A 21,334-nucleotide genomic window follows, 5' to 3' on the forward strand; every position below is an offset into this window, starting at 1 on the left:
AAGGTGATTATTTTATTCAATAGATGTAGGTTTTGTTCAGTGAATTTAGAACTTACTAGGAGGCTTTCACTTGCTTAGAGTAGGGTCAGAGTAGGAAGGTTATCTTTGTTGGTGCCTCAGCCTCCTGAGTAGCTGGGACTACAGGCGTGCACCAGCACACCTGGCTAATTTTTTTTTTGTATGTTTAGTAGAGATGGGGTTTCACCGTATTGGCCAGGCTGGTCTCCAACTTCTGGCCTCAAGCAATCCTCCCACCTTGGCCTCCTGAAGTGCCGGGATTACAGGCGTGAGCCACTGTGCCCAGCTGAGATTTGAATCTTTTAAATACCTACCAGAGCTATGTGATTTGGGATTGGTATTTTTGTAGTTTATTATAATTTCTTTTTTCTTTTTTTTTGAGACAGGCTGTTACTCTGTTGCCCAGGCTGGAATGCAGTGGTGCAGTCATAGCTCACTACAGGCTTGAACTTTGGGTTCTAGCAATCCTCTCTCTCCTTAGCCTCTCTAGTAGCTGGGACTACAGGCGTGTGCTGCTACACCTGGCTAATTTTTTTGCACTTTTTGTAGAGATGGGGTTTTACCATATTGCATAGGCTGGTCTCAGACTCCTGGACTCAAGCGATTGGCCTGCCTCAGCCTCCCAGAGTACTAGAATTATAGGCTTTAGTCACCATGCCTGGCTTGGGTTTTTTTTGTTTTTTGTTTTTTTTTCTGTTTGTTTTTTGAGACAGGGTCTCATTATGTTGCTTGAGCCAATCTAGAACTCCTAGCCTCAAGCCATCCTTTTGTCTCGGTCTTCCAAAGCATCGGGATTACAGGCGTGAGCCACCATGCCAGGCCCAAAGAACGAAATATTTGAATATAGACACATATATAGTTACTGAGGAAGTGCATCGTTTTCGGCAGTTCTTTAAAAAAATTTTTTTAAATATATTGGCTATCTAGCTTTGAGACCTTAACCTATATAGCAGCAGTGGTGATTTGAATTCATTACAATATAGTTGATATTTTTAGAAGACATAAATTCTGGGTCCCTATAGAAGAAATTTTTCTTAAGCAGAAACTTACACTTTCGAGCAATATAATGTAGTTTTGACTTTTTGTAGAAAATATTTATTTAGTCTCTCATCAGTTATTTTCCTGAGAAGCACTAATCTTTCTCTTGCACCCGCATTGGATAGTCTGAGATACTTAGCACCAAAAGTCAAGTAATCCTGTTTGAGGTAACTGTCTTTTGTTCACATTCTCCCCATCTTGCATAAGATCATTCTGTTCTCATCATATTAGAAGAAACAGAAAAGCCAAAATCAGATGATTTCAGTACTTTTCATCTTATTTTTAAAAAACAGGTGTTTTGGCCGGGCATGGTGGCTCACGCCTGTAATCCCAGCACTTTGGGAGGCCGAGGCGGGTGGATCACGAGGTCAGGAGATCGAGACCATCCTGGCTAACAACGGTGAAACCCCGTCTCTACTAAAAATACAAAAAATTAGCTGGGCAAGGTGGCGGGCACCTGTAGTCCCAGCTACTCGGGACGCTGAGACAAGAGAATGGCGTGAACCCCAGGGGGCGGAGCCTGCAGTGAGCGGAACCCCCCAGGGGGCGGAGCCTGCAGTGAGCCACTGCACCACTGCACTCCAGCCTGGGCGACAGCAAGACTCCGTCTCAAAAGAAAAAAAAGTGTTTTAAGAGCTATTTTAGTTCCCAAAGCCATGACCACAGTATTTTTTAATTAACTGGAAGTATTTGTTTAACCAATTTCTCTTTTTGAAAAGATCCTTCAAAAATGGATCTTACTAATGTTGCCTTGGATATAAAAAGCAATGAGTATAAAATCTGTAGTTTGATGACATTTTTTCCCTTAAGAAATTTATGGATGTGTTAGCAGAATATAGGATGATCTCCTGAACTCTCTGTGGTTAATATTTCAGTCAATATTAGGAGTTGCTTCATTGACCTTGAAAATTTTCCTGTTCATGGCTGGGCACAGTGACTCACGCCTGTAATCCCAGCACTTTGGGAGGCCGAGGCAGGCAGATCACCTGAGGTTGGGAATTCGAGACCAGCCTGACCAACATGGAGAAACCCCATGTCTACTAAAAATACAAAATTAGCTGGGTGTGGTGGTGCATGCTTATAATCCCAGCTACTCAGGAGGCTGAGGCAGGAGAATTGCTTGAACCCGGGAGGCGGAGGTTGTGGTGAGCAGAGATCGTGCTGTTGCACTCCAGCCTGGGCAACAAGAGCGAAACTCCATATCCAAAAAAAAAAAAAGAAAGAAAATTTTACTGTTCACTCTTACAGGCCCTCAAGCCATTCTGTTTTTATGGTCCCTCTTACTTTCCCTTTTGTTTCAGATTATCCCCTTTATCTGACCTACTTGTCACCCAGGCTGGAGTGCAGTGGCGCAATCTCGGCTCACTGCAAGCTCTGCCTCCCGGGTTCACGCCATTCTCCTGCCTCAGCCTCTCCGAGTAGCTGGGACTACAGGCGCCCGCCACCACGCCCGGCTAATTTTTTTGTATTTTTAGTAGAGACGGGGTTTCACTGTGGTCTCGATCTCCTGACCTCGTGATCCGCCCGCCTCGGCCTCCCAAAGTGCTGGGATTACAAGCGTGAGCCACCGCGCCCGGCCTCATGCAGCTTTCTTTAATGCTATTTAGAGACGTCCTTGTTAGATGGAATTTTTTTTTTAAATATATTTTCAAGAGACAGAGTCTCATTCTGTTGCCCAGGCTAGAGTGCAGTGGCTGTATCATAGCTTACTACAGCCTAGAACTACTGGGCTCAAGTGATCCTCCCACTTTCTCCTGAGGAGCTGGCACTACAGGCGCATGCCACAGCACCTAGCTAATTCTTTTTTTTTTTGTAAAGACAGAGTCTTGCTATGTTGCCCAGGCTGGTCTTGAACTCCTGGTTTAAGTGATCCTCCCACCTCAGCCTCCCAAAGTGCTGGGATTATAGGCATGAGCCACTACTCCCGGCCCAGATGGATTTTTGAAGAGCCTTTCTTATTTCCAAAGTCAGAGGTATAAAAGTCTCAATGAACAGCATACTCAGCCCTAACCTTAGCTGTGATCATCAGACAGACATCTTTGTAGATAAAAAGAAACAGGTAACTGAAGCTATATGGATAAAGGAAGGACCCAAATACTGCATATCTTAGATTCAAGAGTACCTCATTATATTGCCAATAAATTTTTAGTAACATGTCTCCTTTGCCCCTCAGATGTCTCTGTTCTTTTTATTTTTTCTTCTTTTTTTTTATTTTTATTTTTTTGGGAGATGGGATCTCACTCTGTTGCCTAGGCTAGAGTGCAGTGGCATGATCGTGGCTCACTGCAGCCCCAATCTCTTGGGCTTAAGTGATCCTCCCATGTCAGCCCCCCAAGTAACTGGGACTACATGCATGTGCCACCATGACTGGTTGGCTCTGTACCTCTTGTATCTGACTGTCATCAGCATTAAGCCAAGGAAATACTACCAATCTCTTGTTTATCAGTTTTTGTAAACTTTTTTTTTTTTTTGAGACGGAGTCCCGCTCTGTCACCCAGGCTGCAGTGCATTGGTGCGATCTTGGCTCACTGCACCCTCTGCCTCCCGGGTTCACCTGATTCTCTCATGCCTCAGCCTCCCGAGTAGCTGGGACTACAGGCACGTTCCACCACACCCAGCTAATTTTTTTGTTTGTTTGTTTTTGAGACGGAGCTTCGCTCTTGTTGCCCAGGCTGGAGTGCAATGATGCCATCTTGGTTCACCACAACATCTGCCTCCTGGGTTCAAGGGATTCTCCTGCCTCAGCCTCCCGAGTAGCTGGGATTACAGGCACGTGCCACCATGCCTGAATAATTTTGTATTTTTAGTAGAGATGGGGTTTCTCCATGTTGGTCAGGCTGGTCTTGAACTCCTGACCTCAGGTGATCCACCCGCCTTGGACCCACAAAGTGCTGGGATTACAGGCATGAGCCACCTCGCCCAGCCTTTGTTTGTTTTTTTGAGACGGAGTCTCGACCTGTCACCCAGGCTGGAGTCCAGTGGAGCAATCTCGACTTACTGCGACCTCTGCCTCTCGGGTTCAAGCGATTCTCCTGCCTCAGCCTCCCGAGTAGCTGAGGCGTGTGCCACCATGCCTGGCTAATTTTTTGTATTTGTAGTAGAGACGGGGTTTCACCGTGTTAGCCAGGATGGTCTCGATCTGACCTCGTGATCTGCCCGTCTTGGCCTCCCAAAGTGCTAGGATTACAAGGCATGAGCCACCGTGCCTGGCCCGTAAACTTTTTTTTAACTGAGGTATAATATACATACAGAAAAGTAGTTTAATTATAAGGTGACCACCCAAATAGAGATATAGAAGACCCAGAAGTCTTTTTTTGTTTTTTGAGACAGAGTCTTGCTCTGTCGCCCATGCTGGAGTGCAATGGCACGAATTCAGCTCACTGCAACCTCTGCTTTCCGGGTTGAAGTGATTTTCTTGCCTCAGCCTCCCGAGTAGCTGTAACTGCAGGCATGTGCCACCACACCTGGCTAATTTTTGTATTTTTAGTAGAGACGGGGTTTCACCATGTTGGCCAGGCTGGTTTTGAACTCTTCACCTCAAGTGATCTGCCCGCCTCCACCTCCCAAAGTGCTGGGATCACAGGCGTAAGCCACTTGCCCAGTCCCAGAAGTCTTTTTTATGTTCTCTCCTAGTCATTACCCTCCTCCACTTCAACAGGTAGCCACTATTCTGACTTCCCCTGGTAGTATTTGTGTTCAACTACAAGCTTGAGACTTGGTAATAATTGCCACAAACCTCCTTGAAGATAAAGTCATGTTGTTGGTGTTTAATATAGTGGTTCCAGTTAGTATGGGGAAATTTTTTGGAGTTTTTATTTTTTTTTTTTTGAGATGGAGTCTTGTTCTGTCGCCCAGGCCAAGCACAGTGGTGCGATATCGGCTCACTGCAGCCTCCGCCTCCCGGTTTCAAGCAATTCTCCCATCTCAGCCTCCTGAGTAGCTGGGATTACAGGCACCTGCCACCACGCCTGGCTAATTTTTATATTTTCAGTAGAGATGGAGTTTCACCATGTTGACCAGGCTGGTCTCGAACTCCTGACCCTGTGATCCACCCACCTTGGCCTCTAAAATGCTGGGATTACAGGCACGAGCCAGTGTGCCCGGCCAAGAATAAACTTCTAAAAGTTCAGATTTACTTAGGGGAAGGAGTAAACTTACTTTATTTTTTTTTGAGACCGAGTCTTGCTCTGTTGCCCAGGCTGGAGTGCAGTGTTGTGATCTCGGCTCACTGCAACCTCTGCCTCCTGCAGCTCAAGCAATCCTTCCACTTCAGACTCTCACTTCAGCCTCTTGAGTAGCTGGGACTACAGGTGTGCACCACCCTGCCCAGCTAACTTTTTGTCTTTTTTTGTAGAGACTGGGTTTCGGCATGTCACCCAGGCTGGTGTGAAACTTCTGGGCTCAAGTGATCTGCCTGCCTCAGTCCCAAAGTGCTGGGATTACAGACGTGAGCCGGCCCATGCCCAGCTGGGATAAACTTTTTAAGGTGAATATTTACTGCCCTGTAAAATGATAAACCTGCCTACTATACCAAATCCTAGTAACAACAGTCAGAATTTTGACAAATCTTTATGTCACCGAATTGAAAAGTGTCACTGTTTTTCCTGTAGGTTCCATGTGCTCATCAGTGCTAATGGGCAAATCTCAGCTAATAGACTGCTAGAAGTTTCCTCTAGGTAAAATCCAGACTAGACAGGTTTTTCCTCTTGTACTGTGTTTAGGTACAGCTTCACAGAACTTGATCCACTCCTCTGCATGAATGTTTTCTTCCCTCATTTCAATAAAGAAGATTTCTTGGCCGGGCGCAGTGGCTCACGCCTGTAATCCCAGTACTTTGGGAGGCCGAGGCAGGTGGATCACGAGGTCAGGAGTTCAAGACCAGCTTGACTAACATTGTGAAACCTCGTCTCTACTAAAAATACAAAAATTAGCCAGGCGTGGTGGCATGTGCCTGTAATCCCAGCTATTTGGGAGGTGGAGGTAGGATAATTGCCTGAACCTGGGAGGCAGAGGTTGCAGTAAGCCGAGATGGCACAACTACACTCCAGCCTGGGTGACAGAGGGAGACTGTCTCCAAAAAAAAAAAAAAAAGGTTTCTAACAAGTCTACTGGATACTGTCTAATGTTGGGCCCATTTTGATGACAAAATTATTTTATAATATTGTTGGACAGAAGCGATGAATGTCCAGAATTTCACATTGGCATATCTTATCCATCAATTCTGATTTTAAACTCCTTGACCATTTACTAGTCAATTGTTATGAGCAGCTATGTATTCACGTATCCCTCTACAGTCTAGAGAGTTCTAGGTGAGTGATGCTGCTTTGACCCTGAAAGACCCCTTTACTTATCAGTTTATTTATTTTTCCCTTGGATTCAATAGGAGGGAATACTTATTTTAGTATATTTAATATTTGGTCAGCTAGATCTTTTTTCCTAGATATCTGATCTTTAGCCTTAATGTGTCTTACCTTAACTAGTGGTAGTGTTCTATATACTATAATAGTCTTGTTATCTATTTTACTCTTGAGTTTTGTGAGTGACTTATGCTGCTTCTAGTTAGGCCTGGGAACTCTGTCCCTAATTGTCTTTTCTTTTTCTTTTTTTGAGACGGAGTCTCACTCTGTTGCCAGGCTAGAGTGGTGCAGTGACATGATCTCGGCTCACTGCAACCTCCGCCTCCTGGGTTTAAGCAATTCTCCTGCCTCAGCCTCCCGAGTAGCTGGGACTACAGGCATCTGCCACGACGCCTGGCTAATTTTTGTATTTTTAGTAGATACGGGGTTTCACCGTGTTGGCCAGGATGGTCTCGATCTCTTGACCTCATGATCCGCCCGCCTCAGCCTCCCAAAGTGCTGGGATTACAGGCGTGAGCCACCGCACCCGGCCATAAACTCTGCCCCTAATTTTCATTGTGCTTGTGTCTTTTAGTAATTATGTTAAATCTAGCCATTACTTTTATTTTTAAATTTTAGTCAGTTTTTGGATAGGTGATATATGCACATGGTAGAGAATTCACAATTGGAAAAAGTTTACAGTAAAAAAGGACATCTCTTTCTTTGGAGACAGAACTTAATCTACTTCTTTTCCCTCCCCTTCCCCCCCCCCACACTTCCCTCCTCTTACCCTTCCCCTCCCATTTTTCCTTCCCTTCGCCTCTCCCCCCCACCTCTTTTTTTTTTTTATGAGATGGAGTTTCACTCTTGTTGCCCAGGCTGGAGTGCAGTGGCATGATCTCAGCTCACTATAAACTCTGCCTCCTGAGTTCAAGCAATTCTCCTGCCTCAACCTCCCAAGTAGCTGGGATTACAGGCGCCCGCCACCACACCTAGCTAATTTCTTATATTTTGAGTAGAGATGGGGTTTCACCATGCTGGCCAGGCTGGTCTTGAACTGCTGACCTCAGGTGACCCACCCGCCTTGGCCTTCTGAAATGCTGGGATTACTGGCATGAACCACCACTCCTGGCTGCCTTCCCTTTCCTTTTTTTTTTTCACCCCTTCTTTTCCTTTCCCTTCCCTTTTTCCTTTCCTTTCTTTTCCTTTTTTATTTGTTTCTTTGAGGCGGAGTCTCGCTGTCGCCCAGGCTGGAGTGCAATGATGTGATCTCAGCTCACTGCAACCTCCGCCTCCCAGGTTCAAGCAGTTCTCCTGCCTCAGCCTCCTGAGTAGTTGGGATTACAGGCGCCCACCACCACACCTGGCTAATTTTTGTATTTTTAGTAGAGACGGGGTTTTGCCATGTTGGTCAGGCTGGTCTTGAACTCCTGACCTCAGGTGATCCTCCCACCTCGGCCTCCCAAAGTGCTGGGATTACAGGCATGAGCCACCACACCTGTTGGCACATTTTATTAAAGAAAAATTTTGCATGGTTTACTTTTCGCCAGTCTGTTCTGGCATGCTTTTAATGATATCAGAATCACCGGGCTTAACGATAGCCATTGTGCAAACTCTAGTATTTTCTACATGCCTTACAGTTATTGCCACTGTAATGATGGATGCCAGTTTTGGCCAACATGGTGTTTAATACTCTATTTTGGATTTCCTTAAAGATGGGCATTTGTTGGTGAGGATGACCAATTTCACTTTAAATAAGTTGGAGCCTAGAGTTGATCAACTCCAGCCGCTTTTTCATCCTCTGCAGCCACCAGCTTTCTGTCTTAGGTTCAGGATGGCCCCCAACCAAGAGCAGCTGCTAGGCTGGCTGGGAAGCAAGAAAGCCTGTTTCTTGTTATCTTTCTTTCTTTTTTTTTTTTTTTTTTTTGAGACGGAGTCTTGTTCTGTCGCCTAGGCTGGAGTGCAGTGGTGTGATCCTGACTCACTGCAACCTCTGCCTCCTGGGTTTGTGCGATTCTCCTGCCTCAGCCTCCTGAGTAGCTAGGACTACAGGCGCGTGCCACCACGCCCAGCTAATTTTTTGTATTTTTAGGAGAGACGGGGTCTCACCGTGTTAGCCAGGATGGTCTTGATCTCTTGAGTTTGTGATTGCTTGCCTCGGCCTTCCATAATGTTGAGATTACAGGCGTGAGCCACCGCACCCGACCTCTTATCTTTGTGGGGTTTTTTTTGTTTTTTTTTTTTTGTTTTTTTTTTTTTGAGACAGAGTTTCACTCTCGTTGCCCAGGCTGGAGTGCAATGGCGCGATCTTGGCTCACTGCAACCTCTGTCTCCCGGGTTCAAGTGATTCTCCTGCCTCAGCCTCCCGAGTGCCTGGGATTACAGGCATGCCCCCATGCCTGGCTAATTTTTTGTATTTTTAGTAAAGATGAGTTTCTCCATGTTAGTCAGGCTGGTCTCGAACTCCCGACTTCAGGTGATCCGCCCACCTCGGCCTCCCAAAGTGCTGGGATTACAGGCGTGAGCCACCGCGCCCCGCTGGCCTCTTATCTTTCTATTGGTAATCTAGACGTTTGTAAATTTACTGTGACTTCTTTTTTTTTTTTTTTTTTTTTTTATTCTGAAGAACTTACATACCCCAATAGAGTACAAAGTAATTAACTTTCATGTGCCCATCACAAGCTTCAAAAATTACTAACATTTTGCTGTGCTTTACAGTTAATTTTAATGTTGAAAATACAGAGAACATATGAAAATAAGTAACATGTGAGTGTATTTTAAATTTGACCTTCACACATCTACAACTTTCCTCTTGCCAGCTGTTTCCTTTTATGTTGTCTCCATCTTTCTCATTAGTGTAATTATGAGGGGAGTTAATTGTGTGATTGTCTTGAAATTCCGATAACTGGATGGCTCACAAGTCTACCAAGTTTGAGTAAAGTAAATTCTGAACTTGCCTGCCCAGAGTGATTTATAATTATACATGGTACATTCTTTGTTGTTGTTTTTTTTTTTTGGAGATGGGGTTTCGCTCTTGTTGCCCGGGCTAGAGTGCAATGGCATGATCTCGGTTCACCAGAACATCCGCCTGCTGAGTTCAAGCAATTCTCCTGCCTCAGCCCGCTGAGTAGCTGGGATTACAGGGATGTGCCACCACGCCCTGCTAATTTTGTATTTTTAGTAGAGATAGGTTTTCTCCATGTGGTCAGGCTTGTCTCGAACTCCCGACCTCAGGTGAGCCACCACACCTGGCCTGATACATTCTATTTTTATTCAATAATTAGATCTAGTTCTAGCATAGCCTGTTGAACATAGCAATTCAGTGAGGTGATTATTAAAGTGGAGGGCAAATTAAAAGATTTATGGAAGTCACTGACTGTATGGCTGTGATAACTTTTTAATCTTAGGTTTTCTATTATTACTCCTCATGGTTTGGGGCTCTTTTAAGTCAGAGATTGAGTAGAACGTCACTATATAGAGGGTAGCTGTATTTTTTTTCTTTTTTGCATTGTTTATGATTTCAGAGGATAAAGATAAGAGCAACCTTCACAACAGAAGTGAAAGATGAGAAGCTTAAGGTACAGTAAAATGTCTGAAGCTCTAAGTGAAACTGTTGATAGGCTGGGATTTCTACTCTTGGAAGGCTAGAGAGGAAGAGACACTTAGATACTTAGCAAAAAGCCAGGCCAAAAAGTAGAACTCAAGTGCTTAGAAAATCTGTGGCAAAAGAGATAAATGTGACTACTAAAACTACTTTTCTCTTTCGTCTGTGGCACTTAGTTGATAACAGTTGTTAGCACATTTAGATGTTCAAGTTTAATTTTTATTGTCAGATAAGTATGAACACTTGTGACTTGCCTAAAAAGAACTTGGTCCTCCTGCAAAGATAGAGGGAAGGTGCAGATCGGAGTGAATGAAAATAATCAGCAATCAAGTATTAAGAAATGAAGTATTTGCACACCTCATCACTGGGAATCAATAGCATGCTGCTGATACAGGATGAGAATAAGTTAGGGATTTAGGACTATTCTAGTTAGGTGGTATCTTGTAGACACTACTAGAGATACTTTGTCTTTTGGAAGACAGAAATTATTCTGTAGGTATTAAATACTAATATAATGCTCTATATGATTTTCATGTTTCTTTTTCCAATGATAGGCAGTGGAATCCCCCAGTTGCCTTAGGAAAATGTATACCACCCTTACAGAAGAGACTGGCCTAGACACATCTTGTGCTATATGATAAATGAAAAAGTTGATCCGTTTACTTTCTATTCCTGTATGATGATTAAGTCATTGAGTAGTGTATGGCAGTAATTTTTTTTTTTTTTTTTTTTGAGACAGAGCCTCACTGTGTTGCCCAGGCTGGAGTGCAGTGGCGTGATCTCGGCTCACTACAACCTCCGCCTCCCAGGTTCAAGTGATTCTCCTGCCTTAACCTCCTGAATAGCTGGGATTACAGGTGCCTGCCACCATGCCTGGCTAATTTTTGTATTTTTAGTAGAGACAGGGTTTCACCATGTTGGCCACGGTGGTTTCTAACTCCTGTCCTCAAGTGATCCCAGCCGCCTTGGCCTCCCAGACAGAGTACTGGGATTACAGGCATGAACCACCACACCCAGCCTGCAGTAATTTTTTATGCTTATTTGCAATACTTGAATCAACAGAAGTCTTTATGGCCTCTACAGTTATCTTACTTCCTGTAAACCCATAATGAGTTAACACATTAAGGAATATGCTTTGACTGTGTACAGTGGCACACACCTTAGCCCCAGCCACTGGGACAACATAGCGAAACCTTGTCGCTTTAAAAAAAATAAAATAGGAGTACTACTTTGAGAAGAACAGTACTCCCTAATTTAAATGCTGTCTCAGGACTTGAAGTCTTGTTCTCATTTCTTGTGTCTGTGTTAAGACTCAGTCCGTATTCTGCATTATAAGGTAGTGTACCTAGTTTTTACTTTAGCCAAAATTTTGATAAATACATTTTCCCAAATAGTGGTAGACACTTCACTTTTCAATCAATCAGTCGTTGATTTGTAACTCCCAGGTGATTGAAAACTGACTACCCTTGTTAGACTAAACTGCCTTTTTCCAGAGAACTCACCAGTGCACATTAGCTTGGGTGTAATTCCCAATTTGTGTATCAGGGATTGGGAAAGCAATTGGTTTTCTTTGTATTAGTGCTTGATTGCCTGGTATACTATTTCTAAACGTGGAGAGGAATCCTCATCTCCGAAGAATTGATGTTTTCTTTTGACTAGTTGAGCTATTTTCCGCTTAATGAAGAAAAAATGTAACTTTTTGACCATATGAATGGGGTTTGGCTGTTCTGTGATCTGATTTGTTGTTGTAATAGTAATTTTGAAGCATCATGATCTGATTTCTCCAAATAGACTAGACCCACTCAAAGCAGACAGGACTATAAGGAGGTAGAAGAGGACTAGCAGCTAGATAAACGAATTTTGGCTTGTTTTATTGGACACCAGTGAATAATTTAAGTGTAAGTTAACCATTTAGCCATGTTTCAGTGTAATGTTGGCTTTTTAAAAAAATAGCTATTTTTCAGCCAGGCGCAGTGGCTCATGCCTGTAATCCCAGCGCTTTGGGAGACTGAGGCGGGCGGATCATGAGGTCAGAAGATTGAGACCATCCTGGCTAACACGGTGAAACCCCGTCTCTACTAAAAATACGAAGAAAAAAAGTTAGCTGGGCGTGCTGTCAGGCGCCTGTAGTCCCAGCTAGTCGGGAGGCTGAGGTCCCAGCTAGTCGGGAGGCTCAGACAGGAGAATGGTGTGAGCCCGGGAGGCAGAGCTTGCACTAAGCCGAGATAGCGCCACTGCACTCCAGCCTGGGTGACAGAGCGAGACTCCGTCTCAAAAAAAAAAAAAGGAAAAAAGCTATTTGTCAGCCTTTGTAAAGGTTCTAATACTGATCTGACTGCTGAGTCCAAGGATATACAGTCATGCCCCACGTAATGGTAGTCCCATAAGGTTGTAACATCATACTTTTGCCATACATTTGCTATGTTTAGATATGTTTAAACAAATACTTACCATTGTGTTATAATTGCCAATATAGTAACAGACTATATAGGTTTATAGCCTAGGAGCAATAGGCTATACCATCTAGGTTTGTTTAAATATACTTTACGATGTTCACACAACAGTGAAATCGCCTAATCATGTATTTTTCAGAATGTATCCCTGTTGTTAAGCAACACATAACTGTATGTTAAAATGGGGACAAAGATTTAGCAAGTTATTTATAAAATTTGTAAAGGGCAAAGATAAAGACTGTTTTTGCCAGTTTATGATATTACTGAGTTTTTGTTAAGTGGTTCTATGAAGTTTATATTTCTTTTGTAGGAGTACCTTTAAGCGTTCATTTGCAATCAATTTGAACTCTGTTGCCTAAGCCTGGATATCACCTCTTTTCTTATGCTATTCTTTGTGATTTGATCCTCCCAGACATCATTTATCAAATTCTATTTGTATCTAGTTTGTACATCTTTAGATCTTTAGTTTTCCTTTTTTTTTTTTTTTTTTTTGAGACAGAGTCTTGCTCTGTCGCCCAGGCTGGAGAGCAGTGGCGCCGTCTTGGCTCACTGCAGGCTCCGCCTCCTGGGTTCACACCATTCTTCTGCCTCAGCCTCCCGAGTAGCTGGGACTACAGGTGCCCGCCACCACGCCCGGCTAATTTTTTTGTCTTTTTAGTAGAGACGGGGTTTCACCATGTTAGCCAGGATGGTCTCCATCTCCTCGTGATCCACCCACCTTGGCCTCCCAAAGTGCTGGGATTACAGATGTGAGCCACCGCGCCCAGCCCACACTCAGCTAATTTTGTATTTTTAGTAGAAACGGGGTTTCACCATGTTGGCCAGGCTGGTCTCGAACTCCTAACCTCGGGCGATCCACCCGCCTCTGCCTCCCAAAGTGCTAGGATTGCAAGCGTGAGCCACCATGCCCGGCCCCCTTTTTTAAAATTTAAATATTTTTCCTTTACTTGTCACTGACTTGAAGCTCATGTCCTTAGCTTTTCAAAAGTAGTCCTGGGTGAAATTATCTCTGAGTGGAGATCATACATGCCTGTCAGAGAGTTTATATGTTTTTACTTCCATCATATTTGGCTAATATTTTCTTTAATCCAGTGGGTAAAGTGGAGATTGGCAAGGCAAGCATGGTTACCCTGGAGAACTGCTCAAGGCATCATGGTATAGTGGAAAGCATACGGGCTTTGGAGCCATCCTCTAATTGTGAGCTGTATGAGTGACTTCATTTAAGCTTTTTAAAATTCCACTGAATTAATTTCCATATCCAGAAGATGGAGAACAGGGCCGGGCACATTGGCTCACACCTGTAATCTCAGCACTTTGGGAGGCCGAGGCGGGAGGATCACTTCAGGCCAGGAGTTTGAGACCAGCCTGGCCAACATGATGAAACCCTGTGTCTACTAAAAATACAAAAATTAGCTGGGCGTGGTGGCAGGCCCATGTAATCCCAGCTACTTGGGAGGCTGAGGCAGGAGAATTGCTTCAACCCGGGAGGCAGAGGTTGCAGTGAGCTGAGATCGCACCATTGCACTCCAGCCTGGGCAACGGAGTGAGACCGTCTCAAAAAAAAGAAATAAATAAAAAGAAAATGGAGAAAAGATCCTACCTTCCTGGCTTAGTGCATTAAATGCTCAGTGAATGTAGATCTTTTTCTTAACTTTAGATAATTTGGTATTCTTTAGATAAGTTGGTAATATTTACCAAGAGGAAGTTTTTTTTTTTTTTTTTTTTTGAGATGAAGTCTCGCTCTTGTCCCCCAGGCTGGAGTGCAGTGGTGCGATCTCGGCTCACTGCAGCGTCATCCTCCCAGGTTCAAACGATTCTCCTGCCTCAGCCTCCCTAGTAGCTGGGATTACAGGCACCTGCCACCACGCCCCGCTAATTTTTTTTTTGAGGTGGAGTCTCACTCTGTCGCCCAGGCTGGAGTGCAGTGGAGCGATCTCGGCTCACTGCAGGCTCCGCCTCCTGGGTTCACGCCATTCTCCCACCTCAGCTTCCCAAGTAGCTGGGACTACAGGCACCCGCCACCACCACGCCTGGCTAATTTTTTTGTATTTTTAGTAGAGACGGGGTTTCACCGTGTTAGCCAGAATGGTCTCAATCTCCTGACCTCGTGATCTGCCCGCCTCGGCCTCCCAAAGTTCTGGGATTATAGGCATGAGCCACTGCGCCCAGCCACGCCTGGCTAATTTTTGTATTTTTAGTAGAGATGGGGTTTCACCATGTTGGTCAGGCTGGTGTAGAACTCTGGACCTCAGGTGGTCTGCCCACCTCAGCCTCCCAAAGTGCTGGGATTATAGGCGTGAGCCACCACGCCCGGCAAAGGGGAAGTATTGTTTTTTTTTTTTTTTTTTTTTTTTTTTGAGACGGAGTCTTTCTCTGTCCCCCAGGCTGGAGTGCGGTGGCGCGATCTCGGCTCACCGCAACCTCCACCTCCTGGGTTCACGCCATTCTCCTGCCTCAGCCTCCCGAGTAGCTGGGACCACAGGCGCCCGCCAACACGCCCGGCTAACTTTTTTGTATTTTTTTAGTAGAGACGGGGTTTCACCGTGTTAGCCAGGATGGTCTCGATCTCCTGACCTCATGATCCACCCGCCTCGGCCTCCCAAAGTGCTGGGATTACAGGCTTGAGCCACCGTGCCCGGCCAGGGGAAGTATTTTTAAATTTAGTTTTCACCTCACACAATTAAGTATTTCGGTTTTTGGTGAGTATGAGCTGAAAAGAGTAGGGTCTCTGCCTACTATATAGTTTTTAATTTTCCAAGGCTCTGAAGATACCTCTTGGCTTGAGAGCATCTGCAGTACCTCTGGCCTACTAATCAATCCAACATATAGAAGGAGATACAGTAAACGTAGAGTACTGCCTCAGCCTCTACAATGTTGAAGATTTAACTCATGGCAATCAATGGTAATTGCTACAGACAGCTTAATTGTATCTAAGCTTTTTATATTAAAAACTGATTAAAAAAAAAAAAGACCAGTGCAGTCAGATGTATTCAGCAGACTTACGTGGGAATTATCTTTGAATGGGTTGTTAAAAAATAGACAATCATACTTACCCTCATCAACATGGAACTAGTGAGCTTCAGTTTAAAATTCATAATTGGTTTCCTGTGGAAATGTGATGAATGAGAAGACATAATCTATTTTGCTTGCCACATTTATCATGTTTTCCTTTATGTTGTAAAATGATAACAGTGTCTAGATCTGGATACCTCTGATGGTCTCCTATTAAGAGCACCTTATTGTGACTGAGATAGTACGGTATCAACCACTTGAAGCTCAGCTCGTGTTGTAGATAAAGGGTTTTCCTTTGTAGTTTGTAAATTGTTGAATTTCTTATGCCAGTGGCCAGTACTACTTAGTTTCGATTTAGCTCAGTGTTAATTTTCTGAAAATTGAAGTTAATATTATATGGCTCAGGAAAACTTTTATTTAGAAATAATATTTTTGCGTAGGGTGAAGATTATTTTTCTCCGTATTTGCTAGAAACTTTAATATTTGAGAAGAACAAGGGCTTTGTGAGAGACTCTGATGGAGGCAGTAATTATGATGTGAGTTTCAGAGGTCCAAATGAGGCAAGCATTTGGAATGACATATTCATGGGAGATATCGTTTGAAAAGTAAGAAAATCCCTCCCCCCTTATTATTCCTTGTTACGATTTATAACTAGTTGATCAGATAGACAAAGATCCTAGAGCAAAGGTCCTCAGCCAGTAGATCTCCAAGAAAACAATTACCATTGCCCTTCTTCCTCTTTGGTTTGCTTAGATTTCTTCCCCATTATTTTCTGACCCCATATCAGCACTTTGGGGAAGTGAAAAGTCCTTATAAAATGATTGGAACAAGTTGCTCTAAAACAGAAAAGGGAAAGTTAATCAGAGACCAGGCTTAGATATGTCTAGCATCTGGATTTGTCTATAGAATGACATAGGGATGTGTGTGTGGTAAGTGGGATATGGTAGGTGAGGAGGTGCTAGAATGCAAAGACTAAAGTGTTCTAGCTATGACACAGGAAAGTGGAATAATATTGCAATCATACTATGGCTGGGCTTAAAGCATTAACAATTTTTTTAATTGCAGTAAAGCATACATAACAAAGGCCTAAGCTGTTTTTAAAGAATGCATGGGTACTATCTTGACTACTTTGCTGTGAAACCTTGCTTTGCTTTGTGTTAGGTGCGGATTCAGCTGCCCTGAACAGTGTCAATGGATCGGGTTAAATCAGATGTCCTACTTGTAGGACAGCTTCAGGAAAAAAGAAAAATTAATGAATACACCTGCTGTCTTATTAGTACCTGTTCCCTAGCACTAGCAATAGGGATAAAGAAAAGAAGTTTGGTGGGCAGTATGTCTTCATTTTGTTGTAATTTGGGGTGTGCTTTGGTATTGATGCTGCGATTTCCTATCTTGGATGTTGGCTTTGGAAACTAAACAGTTAAAGCATCATGATTTGAGAGGAAACTAGCTCTCATTCATGAAGGCAAAGTTTGGCACTAGGCCACAATAATGGGGGGATAGTTAGGGTGGGGAGACTAACAGACTTTTTTGTACCACAAATGACTTTTAAAAATTAAGAGATAATTCCATGTCCTGAGGTTATAAACCGGCTACAACTGGTTTTTCTCTCCCTCCCTCCTGCCCCCGCTAGGCATCATGGGTAAAAGTAAGCATCCCCCTGTTTCTTTTGTTTAATATAGCAGTACGCCATGTGATTGGCAGGGCAGTGCCCGCTTGGAGACCGGGTTTGCGCAGGGCTCTCAAGGGGGCTGGCACGCTTGGGGGCCACCTCTGTGCTACAGAAAGAGCTTCTCTACAGTAGAAAAGAGACGATAGAAAAGAGAAAGAAAAGGGACCCTCCACACACACACGACCCTCCACACACACACACACACACACACACACACACACACATACACGAAAAAAACCTAAACCCATCTCATTATTTTCCTCCTTTTTCTGTTCTCTTTCTGTATTTCTTATCTCTCACACTTTTCTGGAAGCTAGAGGAAGGAACGGAAAAATGTATACCTTTAAGTACTTTTAACTGTCTTGCCCTCCCCAATCCTTATTTTTCTTTGCTAAAAGCAGAAACTCGAAATCTCTTTGAGTTCTTTCTAGTAGTTTTTGGCTATGTGTAGAAGGTAATACGCCGAGGTTTCTAATGGGGTTGAAGTAATAAACACTGTTGCATTAAAAAATTTTGTTGCAGAATTATTGTTTCTCATACAAAGCTCCTTTCGGTTTGGATCTTCTTTCCCTCTGCTTCATCCATTTGCTATAATGGTAAGGGTCTGTGGCTTCTGGTTGTCTTCAAGCTGAAGCAATAAGGAGAGTGTTATATTAAGGTTTTCTCTTTCTCCTTCCTCCCCTTTTTAAAAATTTCTTTTGTCTGTAGCAGTGATGGTTCTAGCTCCCCCTTACCCTCTCTACCCCTCCTCTTTTCCATGTCAGCTCCAACCCTGCTCTGTGAATGGAGTCAACCAGCTGACTGAGTGTTGGCATCATGCCAGGGGCTGCAAAGCAATGAGAATGTGCGCGCGCGCTCGTGTGTGTAAGTGTATACAGAACACAAAGGGAAAGGCCTGCAGTCTAGGAAATCACAGGCCATTATATAAGGAAGTCTGCGTCATCTCTTCTTGCTTGGGCTGATGGACAAGGAGAGGGAGGGGGGAGGCTTAGAGCAAGAAAAAGACCCTTTTGACACACCCACACATACACTTTTTTCCTTGCTGTCTTAGAAAAAAAAAGGTATTTGTGTTGTGGCAAAATGAGAGAGCTTCTGTGTGCAAGTGGTATTGACCATGTTCCTAGTGGAAGTAGTAACTGTCCTGGATCTCCTTTTTTATTTTTTTATTTTTTTGAGACAGGGTCTCTGTCACCCAAGCTGGAGTGCAGTGATGTGATCACGGCTCACTGCAGCCTGGACCTCCTGGGTTCAAGCTATCCTCCCAACTCAGCCCCTTGAGTAGCTGGGACTGCAGGCGTGTATCACCACACCTGGCTAATTTTTGTATTTTTTATAGAAATTTGGTCTTCCTGTGTTGTCCAGGCTGGTGGGTCTCTTCTTTCTGTTCCCATTCAAAGGTGTATGTGCTTGAGAAAAGAATGATTAAAAGAGAAATGGCGCCTGGATTTTACAGCTGTAGTTTGTTAAGATACTTAGGGATGAGGAGCAAGGAGGCAGGGGACAGGCCACACTGTGTGTTTTTTTTGTTTTTTTGTTCGTTTGTTTTTGGCAGTCTCACTTGGTAGCCCAGGCTGGAGTGCAGTGGTGTGATCTTTGCTCACTGCAACCCCCGCCTCCCAGGTTCAAGTGATTTTCGTGCCTCTGCCTCCCGAGAAGCTGAGATTACAGGTGCCCACCACCACACCCGGCTAATTTTTGTAATTTTTGTTTTAGTAGAGACAGGGTTTCACCATGTTGGTCAGGCTGGTCTCGAACTCCTGACCTCAAGTTATCTGCCCGCCTCGGCCTCCCACAGTGCTGGAATTACAAGTGTGAGCCACTGCGCTTGGCCGACTGTTTCTAATCATTCAGATTTACCAAGGGTACAAGGGTGGGTGGGAGAGAGGAGTTGTTCTTAAGGAGAAGCAAAAAGCCAGATAATAGAGCAAGTAATATCTATTAACTACTCATTTGAGACTCCCCCTCTTTTTTCTTTATTTCTTCTTTTCTGTTTAGTATGATATTATCAAAATGCAGTATTCTTTCCCTGCCATCTGCCAGAGTTAGAATTGTACAAAAGGACAGTCAAACAGCACATGGAAGGAAGGAGAAATTAGAGATTGTTCTAAGTGTCCATGCATTGCAAGTGTTACAATTTTGGGGTTTGGTTGTAGTGATTGTATCTTTCATTGGCAATTAGGGGATCAGCATTCATTTAGAAATTATAATTCTGCTCAGTTTAGTATGATGTCTTTTTTTTTTTTTTTTTTTTTTGGAGACAGTGTCTCGCTCTGTCGCCAGGCTGGAGTGCAGTGGGGCAATGTTGGCTCGCTGCAACCTCCGACTCCTGGGTTCAAGCGATTCTCCTGCCTCAGCCTCCTGAGTAGTTGGGACTACAGGCCTGCGCCACCATGCCCAGCTGATTTGTATTCTTAGTAGAGACGGGGTTTTTACCATGTTGGCCAAGGTGGTCTCGATCTCTTGACCTCACAATCTGCCCGTCTTGACTTCCCATAGTTCTGGGATTACAGGCGTGAGCCACCGCACCCGGCCTGATGTCTTTTCTTAAATTCTCTTTATGTGCCTCCTAGGTTTGATATTTATGAAGCAGCTTTTGTGTTAGGTGAAAATGAGAAAGTATATTAAAGAATGAAGTATGGGGCCGAGAGCGGTGGCTCACGCCTGTAATCCCAGCACTTTGGGAGGCGGAGGTGGGTGGATCACATGAGGTCAGGAGTTTGAGATCAGCCTGGCCAACAAGCCAAACCCCATCTCTACTAAAAATACAAAAATTGGCCAGGTGTGGTGGCTCATGCTTGTAATCCCAGCATTTTGGGAGGCCGAGGCGGGCGGATCACGAGGTCAGGAGATAAGAGACCATCCTGGCTAACACAGTGAAATCCTGTCTTTACTGAAAATACAAAAAATCAGCCGGGCGTGGTAGCTTGCGCCTGTAGTCTCAGCTACTTGGGAGGCTGAGGCTGGAGAATCGCTTCAACCCGGGAGGCGGAGGTTGCAGTGAGCCGAGATCGCACCACTGTATTTCAGCCTGGGCAACAGAGCAAGACTCTGTCTCAAAAAAAAAAAAAATTAGCCAGGCATGGTGGTGGCCACCTGTAATCCCAACTACTTGGCAGCCTGAGGCAGAAGAATTTCTTGAACCTGGGAGGTGGAGGTTGCAGTGAGCCCAGATTGCACCATTGCACTCCAGCCTGGGCGACACAGCAATACTCTGTCTCAAAAAAAAAAAAGGAATAAAGTATGGGTCACACTGATACAGTTGGTTTTATGTGAGTTTATTTTTGCTTCTGACCATTCAGAATAACAGCACTGATGGGAAGAGTTTGGAATGAGAGGGAACTTTCAAACTCGTTAATCCTATAGTAAGAGTTTTTATCAGGTTGCAGTCTAGAGGAAATTCCTTAATTTGATCGGGAACTTGTATATTTTTGTTAAAGCCTGTAAATTTCTCTTCTTGCCACATCTTTACAAGCAATAGTCTTGTGAATGTCTGATTTTTTGGTGTAAATATCTGTGCTTTTTTTCCTTTTGTTAGGAAGTGAATATGAGGTTATCACTTTCTTTAAGGATTGTAGGATGAGCTGGGCACAGTGGCTCACACCCGTAATCCCAGCACCTTGGGAGACCAAGGCAGAATTGCTTGAGCTCAGGAGTTTGAGACCAGCCTGGGCAACAGAGGGAGATTCCATCTTTACAAAAAATTAGTTGTGGCATGTGCTTGTGGTCCTAGCTACTCAGGAGGCTGGGGTGGGAGGCTACAGTGAGCCATGATTGTACCACTGTACTCTAGCCTGGAAAACAAAGTGAGACCCTGTCTCAAAAAAAAAGAAAAAAAAAAAAGATTGCAGGATGGGACCTACCACAATGGTTGTTCTGCTTGTTCCCCAGGCTGCCTGCAATTCTGCAATTATTTCCCCACCCCAAGGAGCTGGAGCCCACTTTTCTAAGTCTCTTTATAAGTAAACTAAGGAGTATTATTTCCTAGTCTGTTGAATACTGAAAAACAAAATAGCAACAGACCAAACTTGCTACAACCTAGAGGCTAGGTAAAGATTCATTCATTGTTGTTGTGGGATTCCCTAATTCTCAGAAGTAATAATTACCCCTGCTGTTTGCTTGGTTTACAAGATTTTTTTCTACTGAGTTTTCACTCTGTTGCCCAGGCTGGAATGCAGTGGCATGATCTCGGCTCACTGCAACC

General features: G+C 44.0%; 1 protein-coding gene across 7 annotated transcripts in view; it reads left to right on the top strand.

The window, feature by feature from the left end:
• Window positions 1-21,334, top strand: part of GATAD2B (GATA zinc finger domain containing 2B) — a 117,385-nt gene that overhangs the window by 25,881 nt on the left and 70,170 nt on the right. The window contains exon 1 of one of the 7 annotated variants that reach the window (XM_058439265.1): window positions 9,950-9,970. The exons of the other annotated variants lie outside the window; for them this stretch is intronic. Coding sequence (XP_058295248.1) covers window positions 9,957-9,970 — 14 coding nt within the window. The 5' untranslated portion in view covers window positions 9,950-9,956. Of the gene's footprint in view, window positions 1-9,949; window positions 9,971-21,334 lie in introns of those variants that run through there. 7 annotated transcript variants of the gene reach the window in all.

The sequence above is a fragment of the Hylobates moloch genome, unplaced genomic scaffold, assembly GCF_009828535.3.
Source record: "Hylobates moloch isolate HMO894 unplaced genomic scaffold, HMol_V3 SCAFFOLD_5, whole genome shotgun sequence".
Taxonomy (NCBI): domain Eukaryota; kingdom Metazoa; phylum Chordata; class Mammalia; order Primates; family Hylobatidae; genus Hylobates; species Hylobates moloch.